General features: G+C 35.8%; 1 protein-coding gene and 1 long non-coding RNA gene across 4 annotated transcripts in view; one reads left to right on the top strand and one right to left on the bottom strand.

The window, feature by feature from the left end:
• LOC138710579 (uncharacterized) overlaps positions 1–22204 on the top strand; it is a 153091-nt gene that overhangs the window by 4053 nt on the left and 126834 nt on the right. The gene's annotated exons all lie outside the window — the stretch shown is intronic.
• Positions 1–22204, bottom strand: part of LOC138710575 (UDP-glycosyltransferase UGT5-like) — a 49872-nt gene that overhangs the window by 5068 nt on the left and 22600 nt on the right. The window contains exons 2-5 of the mRNA XM_069841569.1: positions 16826–17078; positions 10334–10923; positions 6451–6673; positions 1603–1822 (exon numbers count right to left, since the gene is read on the bottom strand). Of these exons, the coding sequence (XP_069697670.1) occupies positions 1603–1822; positions 6451–6673; positions 10334–10923; positions 16826–17078 (1286 nt within the window). The remainder of the gene's footprint in view (positions 1–1602; positions 1823–6450; positions 6674–10333; positions 10924–16825; positions 17079–22204) is intronic.

Raw genomic sequence — 22204 nt, 5'->3', positions numbered from 1 at the left:
AACTCCGTACTCTCTCAACTTCAAAGAGTAGTGGCTAAGATTCCGATCTCTAGTTATAAAGATGAATGGTAATAGAATACCAAAGAGTATTGTGGAATGAAAGTCAGGTGGACGAAGATAAGAAGGAAACCACGTAAAAGGTGGATGGAGAGTGTAGAATAGAGTATACGAACTATCGGAATAGGAGAATGGAGAAGTTTAACTAAGGAAAGGGGTGGATGGAATAGTTTTTAAAAGCCCAAAACTCATATTGGGTTGTAACACCAAAAGAAGGAGAAAAAGAAAAAAAAACAACCGGCATAGGGGAAATAGTTAGGTGAATACGTCTTCATTCTATTCTTTTGCGTTTTATTGTTACTCTTTCATTTTCAGTTGATGTCTCTCATTTATATAGACTTGTCTAGCGACATAACTACATTGATAATTTCCGGTTATATGCAGATAACCCTTAGTTGCTTATTAGGTAACACACGTCTCATATTCATTTGCAATTATACAAAGTGTGAAAGAAATTTCCAATATTTTAGGAGGTGATAATATGCATCAAAACAAGAAAATAATATCTAATAAACATGGGTCCTACGACACATACTTTCTGAGATCTGAACACTTGTTCATAGGAGGTGCTCAATGTGAGGTCCATTCATAGCAATGCATTCCTCTGCCCTACAATACAGCAGACTACCAGATAATCATATTGTAGTTGACACCCCTGGCATGGAATACTGATACGTCGCAAGGAATACTGAAAACAAAAGTTTGGTTGCGGATATGAGCGGGGTTCAGCAGAGATGGTGTTGTGAATTTTCGTAATCAGCATGTGTGGGCTGATGAAAATTCCCATTCAGTTGAATAAACAAGGCATCAGCACCGATTCTCAACCAACGTATGGGCAGGCGTTCTTGGTGACAGATTAATAGGGCCATACGTGCTACACAGGGTTTAACTGGGGCTCGTTATCAGAACCTTCTTATTAACGTATTAACAACAAATTTCAAGTCGACCTGGTTGGCGAGTTGGTATAGCGCTGGCCTTCTATGCCCAAGGTTGCGGGTTCGATCCCGGGCCAAGTCGATGGCATTTAAGTGTGCTTAAATGCGACAGGCTCATGTCAGTAGATTTACTGGCATGTAAAAGAACTCCTGCGGAACAAAATTCCGGCATATCCGGCGACGCTGATATAACCTCTGCAGTTGCGAGCGTCGTTAAATAAAACATAATAATAATAATAATAATAATAATAATAATACAAATTTCAAAGAGTGCGTAATTCCGTATGCCAAAGATAGGAATGCATTGCCATGAATGGACGTCACATTGAGCACCTCCTATGAACAAGTGTTCAGATCTCAGAAAGTATGTTTTGTAGGACCCATGTTTATTGGACATTATTTTCTTGTTTTGATGCATACTAGCACCTCTTAAAATATTGAATACTTTTAACACCTGTATAGCGAAACAGTTGACAGATGGCAGCACACGTGCGCTTCGACATAGGGAGCAACTAGTGGAGACTTCTTGAACTTCGTATTGCTCTAAAAATGTTCGATTTTCTCATAAATTGTACCACTCACATAAAAATAGACCTTGTTGATGTCTTACCTGTTGTTGTTCAGAACTTCTCGAACTGCCCAACGCACGGATTCCGTTGTGATGTTTTCGAATTGCAGCATAAGCCCATAGCCAGCAGCTGCGGCGCTAGCCATGTTCAGTGTCTGATCGCCGAACACGGGTATCCCAAGTAGAGGGACACCACGGTTCAATGCCTCCTGCGTGCTCAGAAGGCCTCCGTGAGTCATGAACATCCGTACATTTGGGTGGGCTGTGGAGGAAGTAAGTCATATTATTTTTTATTGTGGTGACGCATGATGCCAGCCATTATATCATGAACTACAGTTTAATCGATTTCGTAGAAAATCTATAAAACAGGGTCAACTTCAACACATTAATTAATTTTATGGTGCGACAGCCCAGGCGAGCCAAAACTGACCAGCCGACTGCTGGCCTCATATTCCCATGTCTCACCAGAGGTGTACGATCATGTAGCCAGTACGAGGGCAACGTATGATAAAACGATGTTTTCCCCAGCTGTTATAGCTGTCTTGCAAAACCGCATTTCGTTAACCACTGTAGGTTTCTAAATTCATAAGTAGGGCTAGGATATTTGAATCGCTTGTTTCAGAAACCAGTCAAGCTCCAAGTTAGCCAATTGTGGGAAAATAAAAAAACTGTCTAGCATCAGACTAAATGGTTTGGTAGTGGTTTTAATATCTTTTGCTGAAAGTAGTACATATTTCAATACTTTTTATCTAAGGAAAATTATTTTGCGCGTTTTAACTTAGCTGTAAAATATACGAAAGAGTTTTTCACTTAACTGGTTTCTGCAATAAAAGAGTGGCGCAAACGTATTTTTTTTCGCATAATTCTCGAATTGTTTAAGGATTTTGTTAATAAACTCGTATTTTTTTAAGTAAATGTGTAAACTCGTTAGGAGTAATAATTTCAAACAATAACTGACAAATTCTGCCAAATCTGTTATGTGAAATACCATGGATTTTCATAAACACATTCTTGCAAACGTGTTTCAGTACACCACCAGTCCTTAAATTGTAGTTGTAAGAATGAGATCTTTTAAAAGTGCCAACTTCTGCTCTGGATCTTGTTGTTACGTATACACTTAACTTCAGTAACTTCAACCAAAGACTGAATATAAGTATCTTGAGAAAATGAAAATACCTTCATGTTTCATTTATCACTTCCTCATTAATGTTTAAATCACATTTCGCATTGCACTTGCAAGTGCGAAAGTCGGGCTTGGTTTTCTGAGGTAGCTTCCCTGCCAGAATAAGAAACATAATCTTCTCCTTTTACCCTTGCATTGCGAATAGTATTGCGTTTATAAGAGTTTTCGTTTACCACTCGTTTCCTTTTAGGTACAGGTTCGTCTTCTGAACTTTGAGACATTTCACTATGATATAGGTCTATTATTATTATTATTATTATTATTATTATTATTATTATTATTAAAAAACCACTACGCTAACCACAAAACACTTTTTCAATCAGTTGGTCACAAAACTATGAACACAAAATGTACCCGCAGTTTATTGCAGAAACCAGCCAACCGCTGTCGCTTGACTAGTTTCTGACCTAACACGAAATTCAACGTAATGCCTGGCCATTACGGGAGGACGGCATTTGATTGTCTTCATCACTAAAATGTACGAATACCCACATAGAACACTCGTTTTTTCTTGTTTTGGCGTTTGACTGGTTTCTGAAATAAGCGATTCAATTATGTAAATACAGATCTTTATACATCTTGATTATACACATATATTATATTAATGTACCGAAGTACATATGATATTTCCATGCAGATATTCTGTGTCATCATACGATGAAAGAGTAATGGAACGAAGAAAAGTTCTCTCGTATGATGACGCAGAATATCTGCATGGAAATATCATATGTACTTCGGTACATTAATATAATATATATATGATATGCGTAAATCACTTCGTGATTTAAGACGGCGCTTATTCCGTCGGATCCCGGCCAACTAGTCACTCATAACGAGTGCAACTCAGCACTTGTGTGGACTTCAGTCCTACGTTCATAGACATCTATGACGTAGTGCAGTGGGCGGCCACTAGAGGGAACCCAAGAGTTGGAACTTAAAAACTGAGACGATTCTGTCCGACGCCGGGGTGGGTATCCGGTGTGGCTTAGTGGATAAAGCATCAGCACGTAGAGCTGAAAACCCGGGTTCAAATCCCGGCGCCGGAGAGAATTTTTCTCCGTTCCATTACTCTTTCATCGTTTGATTATACACTTTTAATTCTTTTATCATTTAACAAATCTTAAACATGTATTCAGTTTAATAGTATAAGAAGAGACATGAAGATACCAGAAGGGAACTCGACATTTTTTAACTTCATATAAAAATACACCAACGTAGGAATAATTTGAAAGAACATGTAGAGCGAGGTGAGTCGTGGAAGGAATGGAGGACTACCGCGTCCCAGAATTAGTATTGAATTATAAAGTGAATGACATAATAAATGTTGGCAGACCGAGCAAGAGAGGTTTAGAACAGTTACAATTCATGAGATCGGAACACATCTAAAGGGAATCAATCCTTGATGAAAATGGTGATGATCATAGATTGAAAGTTTTTACCAAAATAGTAGATTTCAGTTGATTACAGAGAGGAGTATAGATGTCACCCGCGCGGCTCTCTGCTCCCGTTCGCTACAGGCGATACGCACATAAACAACGTATAATGGCATTCTGTGGGGCTGTGAGAGTCGTGAATAGTTTTAAGAAATTGTTAATTTATATTAATATTATAGGGCCGTATTCATAGACATTTTTAGCGCGGGCTTTCGGTGGATGATCAGCGTTTTTCGTATTCATAAACCAATGTTAGCGATAGGATATGATTTGAATTCTGTACAAGTAACCAGTGGATAGAAGGGGCTAGCTTAGTATGCTCGTAGCGCGTGCTGCGAAATGTCTATGAATAGCACCCTTAGGTTCTGGACAAAGTTCGCTATTTTGTTATTATTGTATTATTTACGTAATGTTAATATTATGCATGATTCCAAAAAAAGTAAACTCATCTGTTATTAAATAATTATGCAAACAGGAGTGTGTAACAGGTTTATTTTTTCCCGGATTATTCTTCGTTAAATGTTGACGTCTCGTGCTGCCATGCATTCGGTTGCGTTATAGACCAAGTTCAACATCGGAATCACGATACGAACTTCCTAGCTGTCATTACAATAGAAATGAAAAATTTTCTTGAAAACAATTATGGGTTTAATATTATGTGCCACATACGAGATACACTATTAGATTCACAAAGTAGTTGTTCACCTGATGATAATAAGATAGTCTATACTGAGCATATTTAAAATTTCTCCAGTAACGCCTTGTGACGTAAAACGAATATTTTCAGAGTACAAATATTGTTTTTATATTTTTTTTCTGAACATAAAAGGTGTATTTCCTTTGATAAAATAAAAATGTTCATTATTATTATAATGAGACTAGAATCATATTTGTATAATTTTTTGTTATTTTTATATGTATGAGTAAATTATTTTGGATTGGGAGTTCAGAAGTTTATAATTACAAATTATTGTTTTTTTTATAATATTAGTTTATTATTTTATTTTTCTAAGGCAGTGGACGATTGGAGCACATGTTTGGTTACCACCTGATTGTACGTGTTTATCGTTCTGGTTCACTGACATTGAGAGTTGCGTTAATACTTTTCATTCGGTAGAGATATAGTCCAAGCTCACTAACTTAACAGTTTTGGTACCAACTTCCTAGCTCTGATGATAGTTTGCTGTCCATACCTGTAGAGTAACGGTTAGCGCGTCTGGCCGCGAAACCAGGTGGCCCGGGTTCGATTCCCGGTAGGGAAAATTTACCTGGTTGAGGTTTTTTCCGGGGTTTTACCTCAACTCAATATGAGCAAATGCTAGGTAACTTTCGGTGCTGGATCCCGGACTCATTTCACTGGCATTATCACTTTCATCTCATTCAGACGCTAAATAACCTACGTTGTTGATAATGCTTCGTAAAATAACCTACTAACTACTGATAGTTACTAGTGAAATGTATGCCCATTTAAAATTATGTGGAAATTATGTAATTTTGAGCAGCCTCGTAAATTTTAAGTAGCCTAATTTTCTAATTAAACATTAATTTATTTACAAAACGCATAATAGGTTTTTTATTTTTTATTTTAATGTATTCTATTGATCCTTTCATTTTGCACAGTTTATAACACTTCTGTCCTGCTGTATAGGATCCTTGAAGGACTATAAAATGGAAGTTTTATATCTGTGCAGATTAAAAAAAGTTTATTCCTTGGTTAGAGTGCAAAAAAAATGTTTCTAATACCGTATTATGAATACTTTTCTTATAAAAAGTAATTTTCCTCTGAACGTTAACACTATTTTACTCGATAAGTACTCTGTACGATTCTTATTTTACTCTTATCATGAGAAACTGATAAGGAATGATTTACACCATTGCAGTTTTTTAAATAAAATGGATGGTTTTCTTGCATATTAAATGAAAAGTTTAGCATGTATAGGAAGTCTGGCAACGTACTGCAGTGACTAAGAGATGGAATGCTGCTATTCAGACCTGAGTTCGTTTGTGTATCGTAGGTGGGCCGGCGGCGCACTGTTGCCAAACTACGCAGACTTTCAGCCTAATTTTCTAATTAACCATGAACTTAATTACAAAACGCATAATAGTTTTTTATTTTAATGTATTCTATTGTGTCCTTCAATCTGCACAGTTATATCACTTCCACCCTGTATACTATAATAAATCCGTACATATATAATATTCTATAACAAGTCATATTGGGTTTATGCCACTACTCACTAGAAATGCTATCCTAACACTAGAGAATAGACTTACCTAATATGTCAGATTGAGGAAACCATTGGCTTATTTTAACATTTGACGATTTCCCAGGCAGATTATCTGTCTCCCATTTCCACAAGACTCTTTGTTTTAGTTCAGAAAATACTTTTAGAAAAGCATCCCTCTTGTAGTCTGGCATTTGTGAGCTTCGCAAGTTGGATCCCATACTGAAATAAATTACACCATCTGTTGCTTCGTCTAAGTATTTCTTCAGATCCTGAAAAGAAATCGTGTAGTATTCTATTAGATCTCTGTCAAAAAACAGCTAACAAGCAAACATTCTGATGGAGGTATATAGAAAAGTTAATTTTTTTTCACCATGTTAAGAATATCAAAGGAAGTGATTATACACATTTTGGCCACTCGGCCGCAATTACGAGGGACGTAAAATAATAAGTTCGCCAGGGGCCGCTAACAGAAAGAAAACACAATTTCATTGGAAAAATTTATTGGAACAGACACAACAATAATTGTTGATCTATTTTTCAACATATTCCCACCGGAACTGAGATATTTGTCATATCATGGGATCGACAGAGAGGTGCAGACGGCTGTTAAACGCTGTTTCCGATTCCAGGCAGCTGACTTCTACGACACAAGGATACAAAAATTTATTCGATGATATGACAAATGTCTTCATTTCAGTGGAGGATGTGCTGGCCAATAGAGCAACAATTTCTGTATCTGTTTCAATAAATCTTTCCATGCAATTGTGCTTTTATTTCTGTAAACTGCCTCAGGAAAAATTACTTTCTGGACGGCCTCGTAATTGCGGTCGAGCGGCCAAAATTTGTATAAGTACTTGTTTTGATATTCGTAATATGGTGGAAGAAAAAAATTTAAATTTTTTTATCTGCCCTCATCAGAACGTTTTTAAGTTAAAAATTAAACATTATGTTGAGGAGTCTTAAGAAGCGTCAAAACTGAGCTACCAAAGAAAGGTGAATTAGTTTTAGATCTCGTGGCAACATAACCTCATTTTGTCCTAAGACTTAGAACTTTTGTCTTAATAAATACTACGACATTCACCACTGATTATTTTGCAATCATGTTGGTTAATAAGGTAAAGTACGGTACCCAAATAAGAGACACTTTTTTAACTGTTTATAAATGAGGATGGGAATAGATATTTTTAATCTAAATGAGTGGAATACATACAGCATTTCTTCTATTTTTAGAATTGACAATACAAATTTTAGTCAGTTTTTATTATTACTTTAAAATATAAACAAAAGTAAAACTGGGAAATAATGATGTTTTGAAAAGGGGTTCCAAATAAGAGATACGTATGTTATTTAAGTTCATTTTTGAACATGGACAAAAATTATCATTTGGCTGATAAAATTGAAGCAATATATAACATTGTGAAGTCATATAGATACTTTAATAAATTCAGGAACATTTTAAAATTGAAGAGATCAGTGCAACAGTGGTCTAACTCCTCTCAGCAGAAATTCTGGTGTTTATTTGGCATTTTTCCAAGTGGAATTAAGATGGTTTACAAAAAGAACACAAAGTCAGTCAAAACGGACATGATTGTACTAATATTATTTAGGCTACTATTGCTAACGTTAATATTTTTCTAGAGAAAGAAAAATCATAGAATATTACATTTCGATCTCAATATTTTAATTTTAAGTTGATTGCACTTATTTAGCCGACCCCTTTAATTGACACAATTCTTATTTCGCTGAATTGAGCAAGTTGGACAAACGAAAGGTTCATCATCAGTGCTGCAGTCTTCGTGTGCCCAACGACGATATTTTGAAACACGAATCTATTTCTCCCCCCTGAGCCCTGGTGTCCTCTGAAAAAAAAATCAGTGCGAAAAAAGCACTCTCCATCATCATAATTTTGTCCATATTCCGAGCCACTAGAGTTAATTAATTGCATTTCCACATCGGATTCTTCATCACTGGACGAACTCAAGCATTGTTTCTTGGACTGAATTTTTCTGTGATTTTTGTTGTTTTTCGAACAACTTCTTGCGAGCTTCGTCTTTTCTTTGAGTTTCCTTATCTAAACTCCAATTTTTTTTCTGGTCAGAACTGATATTATGATAGCTCCTTTTCCTGCCCTGGATGACTTTACATGCGAATACCCACTGGTTGAATCTTACGGCTCTTGACGTGGTGGTTGTTGCTGCTGCTGTTGCTGCTGCTGCTGCTGCTGTTGCTGCTACTTCTGTAGGCCTAACTGTGGTATAACCAAAGTCACCGTTTCTGGCGCGTGAAATAAGTAATGAGAACGTTCAGCGTGAGTAACTTATCTTTGCCATAGTTTGTGGGCATTAAAGCTGACAACTCTGACTCGCAGATTGCTTATGTCACATCTGTTTATCTCAGTCGAATTGGCAACAGATGCTGCTGATCCTTGAGTACACTGACCAGTCAGTGGACTGGTCAGTGTACTCAAGGACACATCCCAGAAACTCAAAGTGCGAGTGTCTTGCCTTTGACGCAGTCAGTGGGCAACAAGACTGACAACTGTGATTGGCAGATAGCTTACGTGACGTGTTGCATGTTACCGTTCTCAGCTACACTGGCAACAAGTGCTCACTGACTGGCTTTTTACTCAAGAACACGCGCCACAAACGCTGGCACTGGCTGTAGTGGCGATATTTACACAGATTCCAACGAAATTTTCGAAATCACGAATCACAATTAAATTCAATAGTTTTAATAATTACACAAGATTTTTATTTGAAATGTATAGAGAATATTTTACGAATTAAGCACTTATGTTTTGATCTTTAAGTCAGGTAAATATTGTCGGACTAGCTGATTTTAATTGACTTTAGCTATTGATATTATTGTCATCTTAAAGAATAGTTAATTTTCGTCATTAATAATGATAACTTAATCATTTCAATTAGTAATTTTTGTAATGATTAATGACAATGGATAATCAATGATTGACCTAATTCGTAATACACTTTAATTAATAGTTCAATTACTCTTTCACTGGTTCTTATGTATTTGCTGGCAGACAAACTGACATGACTAGAAGCATTAAAGCTTTTCGTAAACTCTCAAAAGTGAGCATCATAATAATACCAAATAAGAGTATCTCTTATTTAGAACCATCTCTTAATAGGAACCCTAGGTATCTCTTATTAGGGAACGGAGTAAATAAAAATGAAATAGCTACCCAAGGTCATAAATTATCTTCCTTATTAGCAATCTACCTTATTATATGCAACATTTTGCCAGCAATTTTATAAAATTAATAATAAATTTGTTGTAGCTTACATTGCCTGCGTCCACACCTGTGGAGTAACGGTCAGCGCGTCTGGCTGCGAAACCAGGTGGCCCGGGTTCGAATCCCGGTTGGGGCAAGTTACCTGGTTGAGGTTTTTCCGGGGTTTTCCCTCAACCCAATACGAGCAAATGCTGGGTAACTTTCGGTGCTGGACCCCGGACTCACTTCACCGGCATTATCACCTTCACATCATTCAGACGCTAAATAACCTAGATGTTGATACAGCGTCGTAAAATAACCCAATAAAATAAAATAAATACATTGCCTGCTGTTCTCTTCCTCAACAAAGACCAGTAAAAAGTTCAAAGTGTGAAAAATTACTTTTCCTGCTCCCAGCTTCGTTGCTTACTTTCAACTGAGGTTAGACAAAGAACACGATGCCTTAGAAGCACAAACATTGATTTACCATAGTTATCGAGAGATGGCAAATTATACCGGAGAAGTTAACAAGGTATCTCTTATTAGGGCACTGTCTCTTATTTGGGTACTTTACCTTACACTTTGCCATCTTCTTGGTAGTACGACACATGGGTTCGAAAGATCAAAGAGGCTTAAGAGAGTGTCGCTTCTTTATTGGTTTCCACTAGTTAAGAGGAAGTAAAGTCGTGTTAGGTACCTGTGGCAGTTCCTTTGGTGGCTTCACATGCAGTCCTCCAACCTGCACTATGTTAGGCATCAAAGGCCTCGTATAGCTGATGCTGAAGTGGTGGTTCAAGAAGATAAGGGACGTCGAATATTCGATGTCAGACAATGAGGGAAGGCCTTCAATGTGACCAAAATGCTTCCTCATGACCTTGTCCTGCCCAGGCACGTAATAGAACATTCGCCCCAACCGCCATCCGGTCCCCACGATTGTGTTCACAGTCCGCTCCCAGAAGTTCATTTTGGTACTGTATGCAAGGAACGGATCTGGCACGTACGCGTACGGGTTTGGATTTCCGACCCAGTCTCCCATCCAAGGCGTCCCTCCGAAAGTACTGAAATGTATCAAAGGAGCCTTGAACTTGTGGACGAATCCTAGAAAGCATTCGTTGAAAAATCCTTCCATGACTACAAGGTCAAAATGTATATCTGTTGAGTGGATAAGCTTTCGAATCTGTTCTTCTTGGAGCATTGCATCGCACGACATCGTGTTCAAATTCCACATGCGAAATGCTATTCCTACCACGTTATTATCTCTCTGGTCGAACAAGTTGTTCGGTTTCCCTGCAATGGAAAACAGACAATTCAGTTGAACAACATCAAACAGAAGGCTTAAAATACAAATAATTCTGTTTTTATAAAGATTGCGATGAGCGTGAGGTTAGGGATGATAAGGATGATGAAGTTTTTCAAGGTTGAAGATGATTTTGAAGATAAAGTCAAAACTAAAATCTCTCACAAAGTAATTTTTGCAAGAAGAACTGTGGTTTTGGTAAAGGCAGATTACGTACAAATGTAAGAGGCCTATTTGTGATACAACTAATAGGGAAGAAAACAGAGTTTAATCTGACATTTACATCACTTTTGAATTATGAAAAGGCGTACAGCGAATACAAAGAAGTAAATTATGGGATTTACCTAGTAATTATAAAATTCCGTCAAACTTGATGGGAGCTAATATAGCACTATATGAAAATACCCAGATTATTTTCAATCCAGAAGTTTCCCTCGCCTTAAGGACGCTGGGTACTCAGAAGGCTGCTTTGAGCGATAGTAAATTAGAAGAATTAAACCCTTATGGTTTTAATACTCCTAAAGGTAATGAAATTAAACTTTGATATAATATTATAAAGCCATTTAAGAATTATTTAATGCATACAGGAAATCCTAATTTTTTACAGGTTAATTTGTGGAAAAATATGTTTTTCAAGGAGTGAATTCTGATTTTTTGCACGCATTTAGGTACACTTTTCTCATATACTGCTTAATCTATAACTCTAAAAATTGTATATTTTGTAGTAAATAATATTTCTGAAAATTTAAACCTAAAATTTGATCAAAGAGATACATGCTAGATGAAGGAAAAATAATGTAATATCTTGTTCAGAAAACGATAATGTTTTGTCATAAAAATAATAATTCTAAAATAAAAAACTAAATCACACTAATTTACAGCTTTATGTACAAATCGTAGAATTTATCCTTAAAAATGTATATTACAAGTTTAATTAAGGTATGTCAAACAGTCCCTATGAAAAGTGTGCTTAAATACGTGTAAAAGAATAAAAATTCAGATCACAAAAAATATTTTTTCTTAAGCAAACCTGTAAAGAAATTATTGCATGCAATATGCGGTAAATGATTCTTAAATTGCTTTATATTGTGGTAAAGTCTAATTTAATTGTCTTTAGTAGTATTAAAAACACGAAAGTTTAACATCTTCTAATTTACAAACACTCGAATCAGCCCTATAATTACACAGTTTCCGTAAATCAAGGGCTAAAATACGGATGTGGATTGTCACCAATTCTCTTTGACAAATTATACATTAATAATATTACTTAAGAGTTGAAATAAAGTACGAATAGAAGCTGCAGAAATGAGGTTCTTGGGTGTTGACTCTTGGAGACAGAGTAAGAAGTCACAGCTTTAGAAAGAAATAAAATTAAATGTTGAGAAAATTATGGTTGAGGAAACAAGGAACTAACAGAGGAAATATTTTATAATTCTGCTGGAAGATGGGATGTAGTATGGACATGTAAAAGATGGACTTAACAATGTCAATAAATTATTAGGTTTCGAAACGGGCTTAAACCCAATCCTTGATATCGGAAGAATATTAATGATGAACCTGTTTATAATGAACATGATAAAGATAATCACCATGTAGGCTAACCAGACGGCCCCGATTTTCGGGGACAGTCCCTTGTTTTGAGTTGCTGTTCCCGAGAGCAAATGTCCCCTTTTTGTCCCCAGAAATTTTGATTTTGTTTCAATTACATTTTACACATGAACATTTAAGTATCGTGATGAAACTGCTGTGATTCATGCACATTTCTGAACGGTTCTCAGTATGAGACAGAAGAACCAGCAAGTACAGTATAAGATATTCTCCACTCTTTGAGAAGAACATGCGATATACCATCTTTGTCTTCATTCGCGTTGCACAGAAGTGTTAGAACTGCCGCAGCGTCCATTTTAAGTAGTTCAAAAAAATGAAAAGTTTTCTGACAAACCAACAGGTAGAAAATTGGTGTGATGTTTTTCAACATTTCAAAAAAAATTCTATTCCATTTGAAAATCTTCTCAAAATAATGTCAATAATGTGTCTTTCAGTCGGTAATTCGTCAGTTGAAAGACTTTTCTCCACAATGAATTCAATCTGGACTTGATGAAAAATCAAGAATGAAAATTGAAACAGCTTTGTTACAAATGAAAACAAACTTTCATTTCTCATGTAAAGAACTTAGTGTGAAGCTGTATGGGAATGAACAGATCCCTAAAAAGATATATTCTTCAGACAAGTACTTGTAAAATGTGTGTGTTAGAATTCAGAGTGTATGTTCAATATTATGTGAAAGACTTCGATACATGCGTCAGTACTGAAATTGAATTCTTAGTGGTCATAATTATGTATAGAAGTTATGTGTGTTTATTCATTTAATTCAGAAAGTTAAGATACTCTACAAATTTAGTGTGCAAAGTTCTATAATTGTATCTACTGTTACATGTCATTTCTGCAACAGTTCAACGGATAGTGACTAGATAAGTGTTTGTGGTTTTCTTGAAATTGCCGATGTCCCCTACTGGACCATAAAAAATCTGGTCAGCCTATCAGAATGGGATGATGAAGCTGGAGAAGATGAAAATGATAACATTGCAGTGACAAGGAGTAGACCTACTTGTAAATGTTTTAAGCACCACTTACACTTTCAAATAACAGGAAAATATTTTCCATGTTTTTTTTTACAGTTAAAATCTGGGTGTAGTATCTGTATTCACTCGCAATCTCTGATATAGTTCGTTCTTTTACTAAGCCTAGTCCTACACTTTGCAGCTATAACGTGTGAGCTGTCGATTACGAGCGCGCGCGGACCTTCAAAATTCTTTATTTTGCTTGGCCATGCAAAGCCACCGGCGGGAAGCAAGGAGTCGATGGCAGTCGCATGTTTAGCGGGGTGGATGTAAATTGAGTCTGAACTACTTGTTTACCTCTCTAAAGGATGTAAATTGAGGCCAGGTCATAACAGTAAGTGAACTGAGTTTCGACCCCATTCGGTAGACTAAAAAAAAAAAAGTTTAAAAAATCTGCCTGTCTCAGAATTTTGGTTCTTATAAGTGCCACTCGCATTCTTTGTGTTGCAAACCTGTTGTGAAATGTTTCATCACATTGTAAATCATTATGCTATAGGATGATAAGAGACTAAACGCAGCGCTTATGTTCCTGCTTAGCGCATGATGTCACACTTTCGCGCCCACTATCTGATAACGAGAGGCGTGACAGAGAGAGTAGTCAATTTTACATTTCAAGATTGACATAAAATGCCCTAACATAGTACGAATACAACAATACTGTATTACACTATTTAGAGTAAGCAGTACTTCACAAGAGCAGAACCTTACTCTTCCAGAGTATCATGACAAATGTTTTAATTCCCACTCCAGTCTGACCGGTAGGAGCACTTGGTTTCTGCGCACTTTGAAATGTTTTTTGCCGGACTATGTTCCTGGTCTGACATTTTCTCACCATAACACGCATATTTTGATTGATTTCGAAGCAACAATTCACACCGCCGTTCAAAACGTATGGCCTTCTATGCAAACACATGGTTGCCGTTTTCATCTTGGCCGAATTTTATGGCGGAAAATATAGACTTCTGGCTTGGCAACACAGTATAAGAATCAAGACTGTGAGATAAGCAGATTCTTTATTTTATTTTATTTTGTTTTATTTTTTGTTTACCCTTTTAAAACCTGAAGACGCCGACGACTACTTTGTCGAACACTTAATCTCCGAACAGCCTATAGGTGCAAAAATACAGCTGTTCACTGATTACGTGCTAGGGACCTATATTGCTTGAAATGCTAAATTTCCTCCAACTACATGCGCTCATTTCTCGGCCAGTATAAATTGAACCGCAAATATATCTGAGAGTCAATCCATGTCAAGTTCAACTGTATGTTTTATTCCTCCTACCAAACATCTACCATTTCGTCGACGTTTTGAAAGAGATTCAGTTCGATGTATAGTCTACATTCAACTACGCAGAACTGAAAAGAGATCCAAAACCAAACAACAGAAAAACAATTTTTTTTTACAAAATAAATGGTCAAATTCAGTAATGGCGTTAATATCAAAATTTAAATTTCTTAACTTAGTATAATTTAAATTTCTTCAAATTTATTCAAAAACAGTGAAAACCGATATATGACAAAATTAAATGACTGTGGCTCATATTTTTGGAGACCATCCAGCTAACTTCCACGCGGTATCTCCTGGTATTGCTAATAGGCTGGAAATGCTAATACACAATATACATAGCACATAACACCTTCTAACATCCAGGACTCAATTTATATAGCACATAACACCTTCTGATACAAGGGACTCAATTTGCATAGCACATAACACCTTCTGACACACGGCACTCGATTTACATAGCGCATAACACCTTCTGATACACGGTACTCAATTTATATAGCACCTACTAACTCCTAGGACTCGGTTTACATACTACGTGTAGGCGCCAAGGACTCTGTTCAGAAAACGGAACTAAATTGACCATTTCCGCTTTAGCGAGGTCATGTAAGTATATCTCGTCTGCCATTACACTGGCTGAATGCTGACCTTGAAGTTTTTATTTGCATCGGATTACAATGTTCAAAATTATATTTTATCAAACATAGTATAAAGTAACTGTTATTTAGTTCACTTTTATTTAGAATCCTAAGCTTTGAACTAGTTCTTTGTTTTGCAAATGAATAAGAATTATAGGCTATAATTAGGTCTACTTAATTGCTGGCCCAGTATGAAGGAAATGGAGTGCCCTTGAAACGTCCCTAATTTCTCGGATTGTAACTGAATGCTGGAAAGTTTGTGAAAACAGCCATTTGGTGGAGTTAAATATGACAAGAAGTGTGATATGAGGAGCAACTAATCAAAACGTAAAACGTTATATCGGACGAAATATTCAGGGGAGACAAGAAATGTGTATTTTTCCAAACTATTTGTAGTATAAAGATGAATAAAATCTTGTTTAAACCTATGATTGGAAGTAAATCAACCACATATCTCAGTTTAAAGAAAAAATAAAAATTATAGAAGTTATAACATTACTTAACTTGGACAATTTAGGTTTTGATGTGATTTGATGAACATTTAACGAATTCATGCAATTGTTACAATCTTATTTTAGGAAAGAAAAGCTAATTTATGCTCATTTTATGTTGTGTTGGGGATTAATTTTTGTTGTGTTGTCTATATTGATACTGTATGAACTGTGCTGCCAGTGACTTTTTAACTTTTGATGCCGGAATTTACATACGTCTATAATCGGGATTTAAATCCCAGAGTCCTCATTTTCGGACATTTTTACTTTGATTAAAGCATACACACTCATTTTCCAAATTACATTTTGATTAGTTACTCCTCACATAACCGTGTAAAAATGGATGAGACAGATTTCGATTTGGAGAATTCTGAATGCACAGATGGCAGATATGTAGAGAACACTGTCATCTATCGGAAACCCTCTAAACTCAATTTTGACCGGAGATGGGCAATTTAAGTTTTGATTAGTTGCTCCACATATAACAAAACAGAGATGGCCCACACTTAAACTTCCTAATCTGAGCATGAAAACCAAAAACTACGTCCGCCATTTCCGGGAATCTTACAGTACAAACAGCTGCGTGATTTAAGTTTTCGACAAAAAGTACCGCAAAATTGACCTGAATACAAATAAAATGGTCGTAACATTTCCGAAAATTTGCGCCCAAAAAGCATAATAATAATAATAATAATAATAATAATAATAATAATAATAATAATAATAATAATAATAATAATAATAACAATAACTCGCTTCTTCAGCGATGAATTTAGCTTAAAGTCACTTACATTTAGAAATATGTCACACCTCGCCACTGTAACATTGTCTTCGTTGTGTTTTGAAACGTATCTTACCATTATTATTAATGATATCTAGTATAGATGCCTTGAGTACGATGTCGGTGTAATTGGGGATCTTCTCCTTCTGCGGATGGTGACTAATCATCGTAACGTTATGTCCTCTTTTAGCCAGTTCCAAAAACAAAGGCGTTCCCACAAAAGTGTGGCTCCTGGCGTGGAATGGGAATATTGCAAGGATGTTTGCGCCATCACTCACTTGCACAAACACTACCAGTGTAGCGATTGCTGTGCACCACGCAGCCGGCATCTGTTGAGAAAAACAAACTGTTTATTTCTGTCATTTCCTTCTTCAAAACAGTACCAAAGTGGCCGTAATAATAATGATGATAGAACTAATTAATAATAATAATAATAATAATAATAATAATAATAATAATAATAATAATAATACTTACCTACAAACACTGAAATACGCAAAGATCGTTGACATGTGTATTCTTTGGCAATAAACTTTGTTTTTATATACATGTAGATTTCCGGTCTTACTAATAAAAACTCTATATACAGACGTTTAACTGTCTTATACTTATACAATGAGTAGCTCGTTTATAAGTCGTGTGTAAATTCCTTACTAATAATCACTACATACGTCGTGTATAACAGTATGACTGTTACACAGCTACGTCATAGTTTCGTCATTACTTCACTACGAAAGGTAATAGAATATCTCAGGTTCTCTATTGCATCCGGTAGAGCGCTGTAGTGTGGCATGTTAAGTATCGATAGTACAACTGGCTCTAATCGATTACCACACTACATTTTGGTGAAAGAGTACAAGCTACAGCAACATTATTCTAATAATTCTGTGATCTTTGGTTTGTTCTTCTGTGGTTACAAGGTAACCATCGTCATAAAATGACAGTCGATATGAACAGCTGTTAGAGCGCGGCCATTTTTCGTTATATACAACACTTAAACAAGGGGTTTCGTGTATATAACTACTGGAAAGCAATTCCCATTGTATAGTTACAGCCTGTTTATACGTCCATAGCTTATTCACGGTTTATTAGTAACGTTTTCTGTCTCAGCTCTGCATAAGTCTCGTATAAAAACTATACACGGTTTATTAGTAAGACTGTTCATGTATAGTAATGCTATTATAGGTGAGCCACACGCAAAAAAATTCATCTGCGCATGCGCTAGGCTATGTCTCCCACTATGAGTACTGGCGGGTTATCACCAGTCTTAGGAAGCTCGTACCAAAACATTGTTTCTAGGTTAAGTGCAGCAGGCATATAGATCTATTGCACTAGCTTATTTTATTCTGTTCATATAAACAGCTCATAATATATCCGCAACTATGAGTGGATGACTTGAGTCACTACGTCACATTAATATATGCACAGTAGAATTAAGTACTAACGTTCACAGTGGAGTTGTGCAATTTAGTGAGCGGTTTTCAACGTGACAGAACTTAAATCCTCCAATCACAAGATGTTGAATGCTGTATTTCAAGAATTTTCTGGTAAAAAACCATAGTAACAAATGGAGAAACACTTTACAGGAAATTATTAAACGTAGAAATTTAATCTATAAAACGAATAGTAGTTCAGGAACACCATGAAAAAGACAGCAATTAAGACGGTCTTCTTCAAAACCTGAGTCAAGTAAATTGCAAAATTCCTATAACAATATCTGAGCACTTTGAAAATATTTTTTATACAAAAAACAATAATTCTACACGTTCTCTTACGATTACAAATGCTAAGTCACTTCCCGATATTTTAGTTTCTGAAGAAGAAGTTCATAAGGCTTTATATAACGTCAAGGTAGACATGTCACTTGGCCCAGATGTTAGTGTTTTAAGACCCTTAAAAACCACAAAATTTCTCAAGTTGCTTACTGGAGGAATGCTGCATTTTTCATATGTACCTACTCGGTTAAGAGAAGGAAGAAAGATATTTAACATAAAGATGGAGACACAAATAACATTGCACAATGGACACCTATTACAATTTTTTCCTTAATAAGAAGGATAATAGAAAAAGTTCTAGAATAAAAATTACGTAATTTCATTACTCTAAGTCCACATCAGCGAGGGTTCATATCTGTACCTGGAACTAATGTAAATGCTTCTCTTGTCAATGGCTGTCTCCATCACGCAAAAACTAATAAAAGAGATTGTTGCATTGTTTTTGGACGTATCTAAAGCATTTGACTCCATTGGACTTGAGCATATAAAAAGATCGGTTCTGCATTCTGTATTTCTCAAAAAATTTACATGGGCTTATTAAATCATTATTGACAGACAATGACGTAATACAAGTACAGGCTAATTTGAAGACCACCAAACCCATGCATATTAAATGTGGAGTATCACAAGATTCATCGTTATTATTAGGCCTGAGAAATATATGCCGTTATACTATCCGTGCGCTTCGTGCGCTTCTGACCCTGAGTACGTCTCAGAGTTGGGGTGAGTTAACGCAGTGTCTTTCGTTCGTTTGAACTCATGCTTATCATCACGGTAAGTTAGTCCTCAGCATTTGGGTGGTTGGAAGTCACTTCTTTGACTTCGAAACATAACTGTCTGCTAAAGAAAAATTTAAAGACATCATTTTCTTTGTCAAAGAAAAAATTGCACTATTTTAGACATTTTATTTTCTGTCTGTAGAAAATATAGGTATCTAATATAACATTAGCAAGTATCAACCTTATTATTTCACTATGTTAAAATGATGGTGTATTACGTTTTTGTTCTACATAATTTTTCATTTCATATATTGTTGCAATGAACAACAAACCACATTTTCAAATTTTCAAAGGAGAATGATTCCCTGTTGCAAGAAAACACAGCCTCATATATAGAGGAACTTCGTTCCACTTCTACAGAAACAATGGGGGCATATTTGAAATATTTTACACAAGCATTATTTATCTCAAAATCTGTATCATTATTACAAATTTCCTCATTTGGAATTGTCACAAATTTCGTCCTCGGCATCTTGCTATTAATCTTCTTTACAGGACGTTGAATGTTGTCTGTTACGAATAGCAGTATTCGGTCATAATGTAACCGAGGGGTTCCCAACCTGTGTGTCGCGCAGCGCCATGGAGTGTGTCGCGAAATTTTGGAATTGAAAAATAAATATCATGCCATCCAGAAAGTCTCTTTTCAACGCATTTTTTATTTAATATGGTATATTTTATTTTGAGACAGACTTTACCAATGAAACGTGAACACCTGCAACAATGCTCAGCTTAATTTTTTGTCTGGCGATAATTCGAATGAAAGTGAACACCAACAATGTGTAGTAATTTGTTTACTCTTGCCATTATTAGTAATAAACAGACTTTAGAATCGTCAGAACATATTGGTCAGTCTCAGTATAGGCCTATGAGTGTGGGCAGGTGATAGTGCGACTATTTTATTAAAAGTGCTTGATTTAGATTTTATCATGGACAAATGTTTAATTCGAAAAAGACGATCTGAATCAAGTTCTGGGTTAGACGACATAAGTGCTAAGTCAAATAATGTGAGCGAAAATTCCCTTCAGGGTTCACAAAAACGTACTGCGTCTCGTAAATATAGTGATGAATACTTGCAATATGAACAAAATCCGAGTGTCTTATATGCGGAAATGTTTTGTGAAATCAGTCGATGATGCGGAATAAACTAAAAAGATATTTAGAAAGTAATCATTCGGCGTTCCGGCACATTTTTTGTTGCATTCTTCATCATGGAACAGAAATGTGTGTGAATAACTGTTTTAATGTAATTTTTCTTTGAATTCCGCTTATACCTTGAAAGTCTTAGTTGGGCAAATAGGAGGTTAAAAACGACAAAATTCCCGTACAGTGAACAGAGATCATCTCCCGGTCCGCTATAAAATATTCTTCACAGAGTTCCACCACCTTTTTCTCCAGAAGAAAAGCACTGGTTATTATTATTATTATTATTATTATTATTATTATTATTATTATTATTATTATTATTATTATAAACAAGTAAGTGTGTCGCGATATCGTGGGCGTTCTGTAAAGTGTGTCGTCAGTCAAAAAAGGTTGGGAACCACTGAATTGTAACCGATCAACTGAAGTTCACTGTTGAACGAAACACACTGAAATCTCCCACCCCAACGCAATTGCGTACCGGTACCTAAAGTCAGAGACGCATGAAGTGCAATGTAACGGCATACAATTCTTAGCCTTAGTTATCGCCATTATTCTTCAATTTGGCTATAAATTATTACGTGTTTCAAAACATCAATGATATGAAATCGCTGAACAATATAGATACAAATTATCAGAAAATCTGCCGTCTTTACCTGCATTTGCTGATGACATAATTTTAATCAGTAAACAAGAAAATTATGCAACAACAATGCTTAATTTGGCATAGAGCAGTCTGGTTTAACAATTATTAATCCTTCAAAAAGTAAAGCTATAGTACAGGGACATCATTTTATTTTTACTAACATTTCTAATATTAACCCGGCTATACCTTTGGATTAACGGTTGAGAACCAGAAACACAGTTTGCTACTCCCCTTCCACGACTGAAGTTCGATGATATTGGCATGAAATACAAACAAATCAGTCTACTAGGTATAGGAGGGAAGAACAGTGTTCATCCATTTACGTAAACTAGGAAATATCGCGATTTTGAGGATGATAATCTTCATTACATTTTTGTTTAATCAAAATGCAATACTTTATTAACAATAAGTGTTTTACTCACGAACTGAGCTATCCATTCGGACTATTCATTATGCAGTGTATATTATAGTGTCTGCAGCACATTAGCGTACAATATAGAGAATGAAGTTACATTGAAAAGTAATCAGAATATTGATATTTAAACACATTTTTAAAAATGGTGGCTGTTCATTTCGATACAGGCTTCAGTTCTTTTGTGCATATTATCGCACTATAGACTATTGTACCTAATTCCAATTACCAGTTTCGTCCTTCGTACTAGTAACTCATGTCGAAATAATTCTGTACCTACTCTATGTATAAAAGAGTACCTTACGTACTGTAAATTCAATCTTCACTTATGTCCGATCCGAAAAGATAAAATTACTCAAACATGCCATCTACTGTCCGTCCAAGTGGTTTTGTCGCAGGGTCGTAGAAAGGGGAAAAATTACGTGACAGTTAATTACTTAACGAAGCCCTTTTATTTAAGTCATTTTAACAGTTGTATAATATTACGTAGATATGCAATTCCTAACAGAAATTAATGTTTTCAGAAAAGAGCTAAGACAGCCCAGCCACTAATCTTTACAGAGGGGCGAGCAGAAACGGGTGGGAGAAACCGGGATGCGACGTAGGCAAACGGACGTCAGTACCTGTGCGAAAATAAGACTCAATATTGAAAAATCCTTCGTCACTAGAAAACGCGAACATATTTCTGAAACGTACTAAACTC

Source organism: Periplaneta americana, chromosome 12 (genome assembly GCF_040183065.1).
Source record: "Periplaneta americana isolate PAMFEO1 chromosome 12, P.americana_PAMFEO1_priV1, whole genome shotgun sequence".
Classification (NCBI taxonomy): Eukaryota; Metazoa; Arthropoda; class Insecta; order Blattodea; family Blattidae; genus Periplaneta; species Periplaneta americana.
The sequence above is the reverse complement of the archived record's forward strand: the minus strand, read 5'-3'. Positions and strand labels throughout refer to the sequence as shown.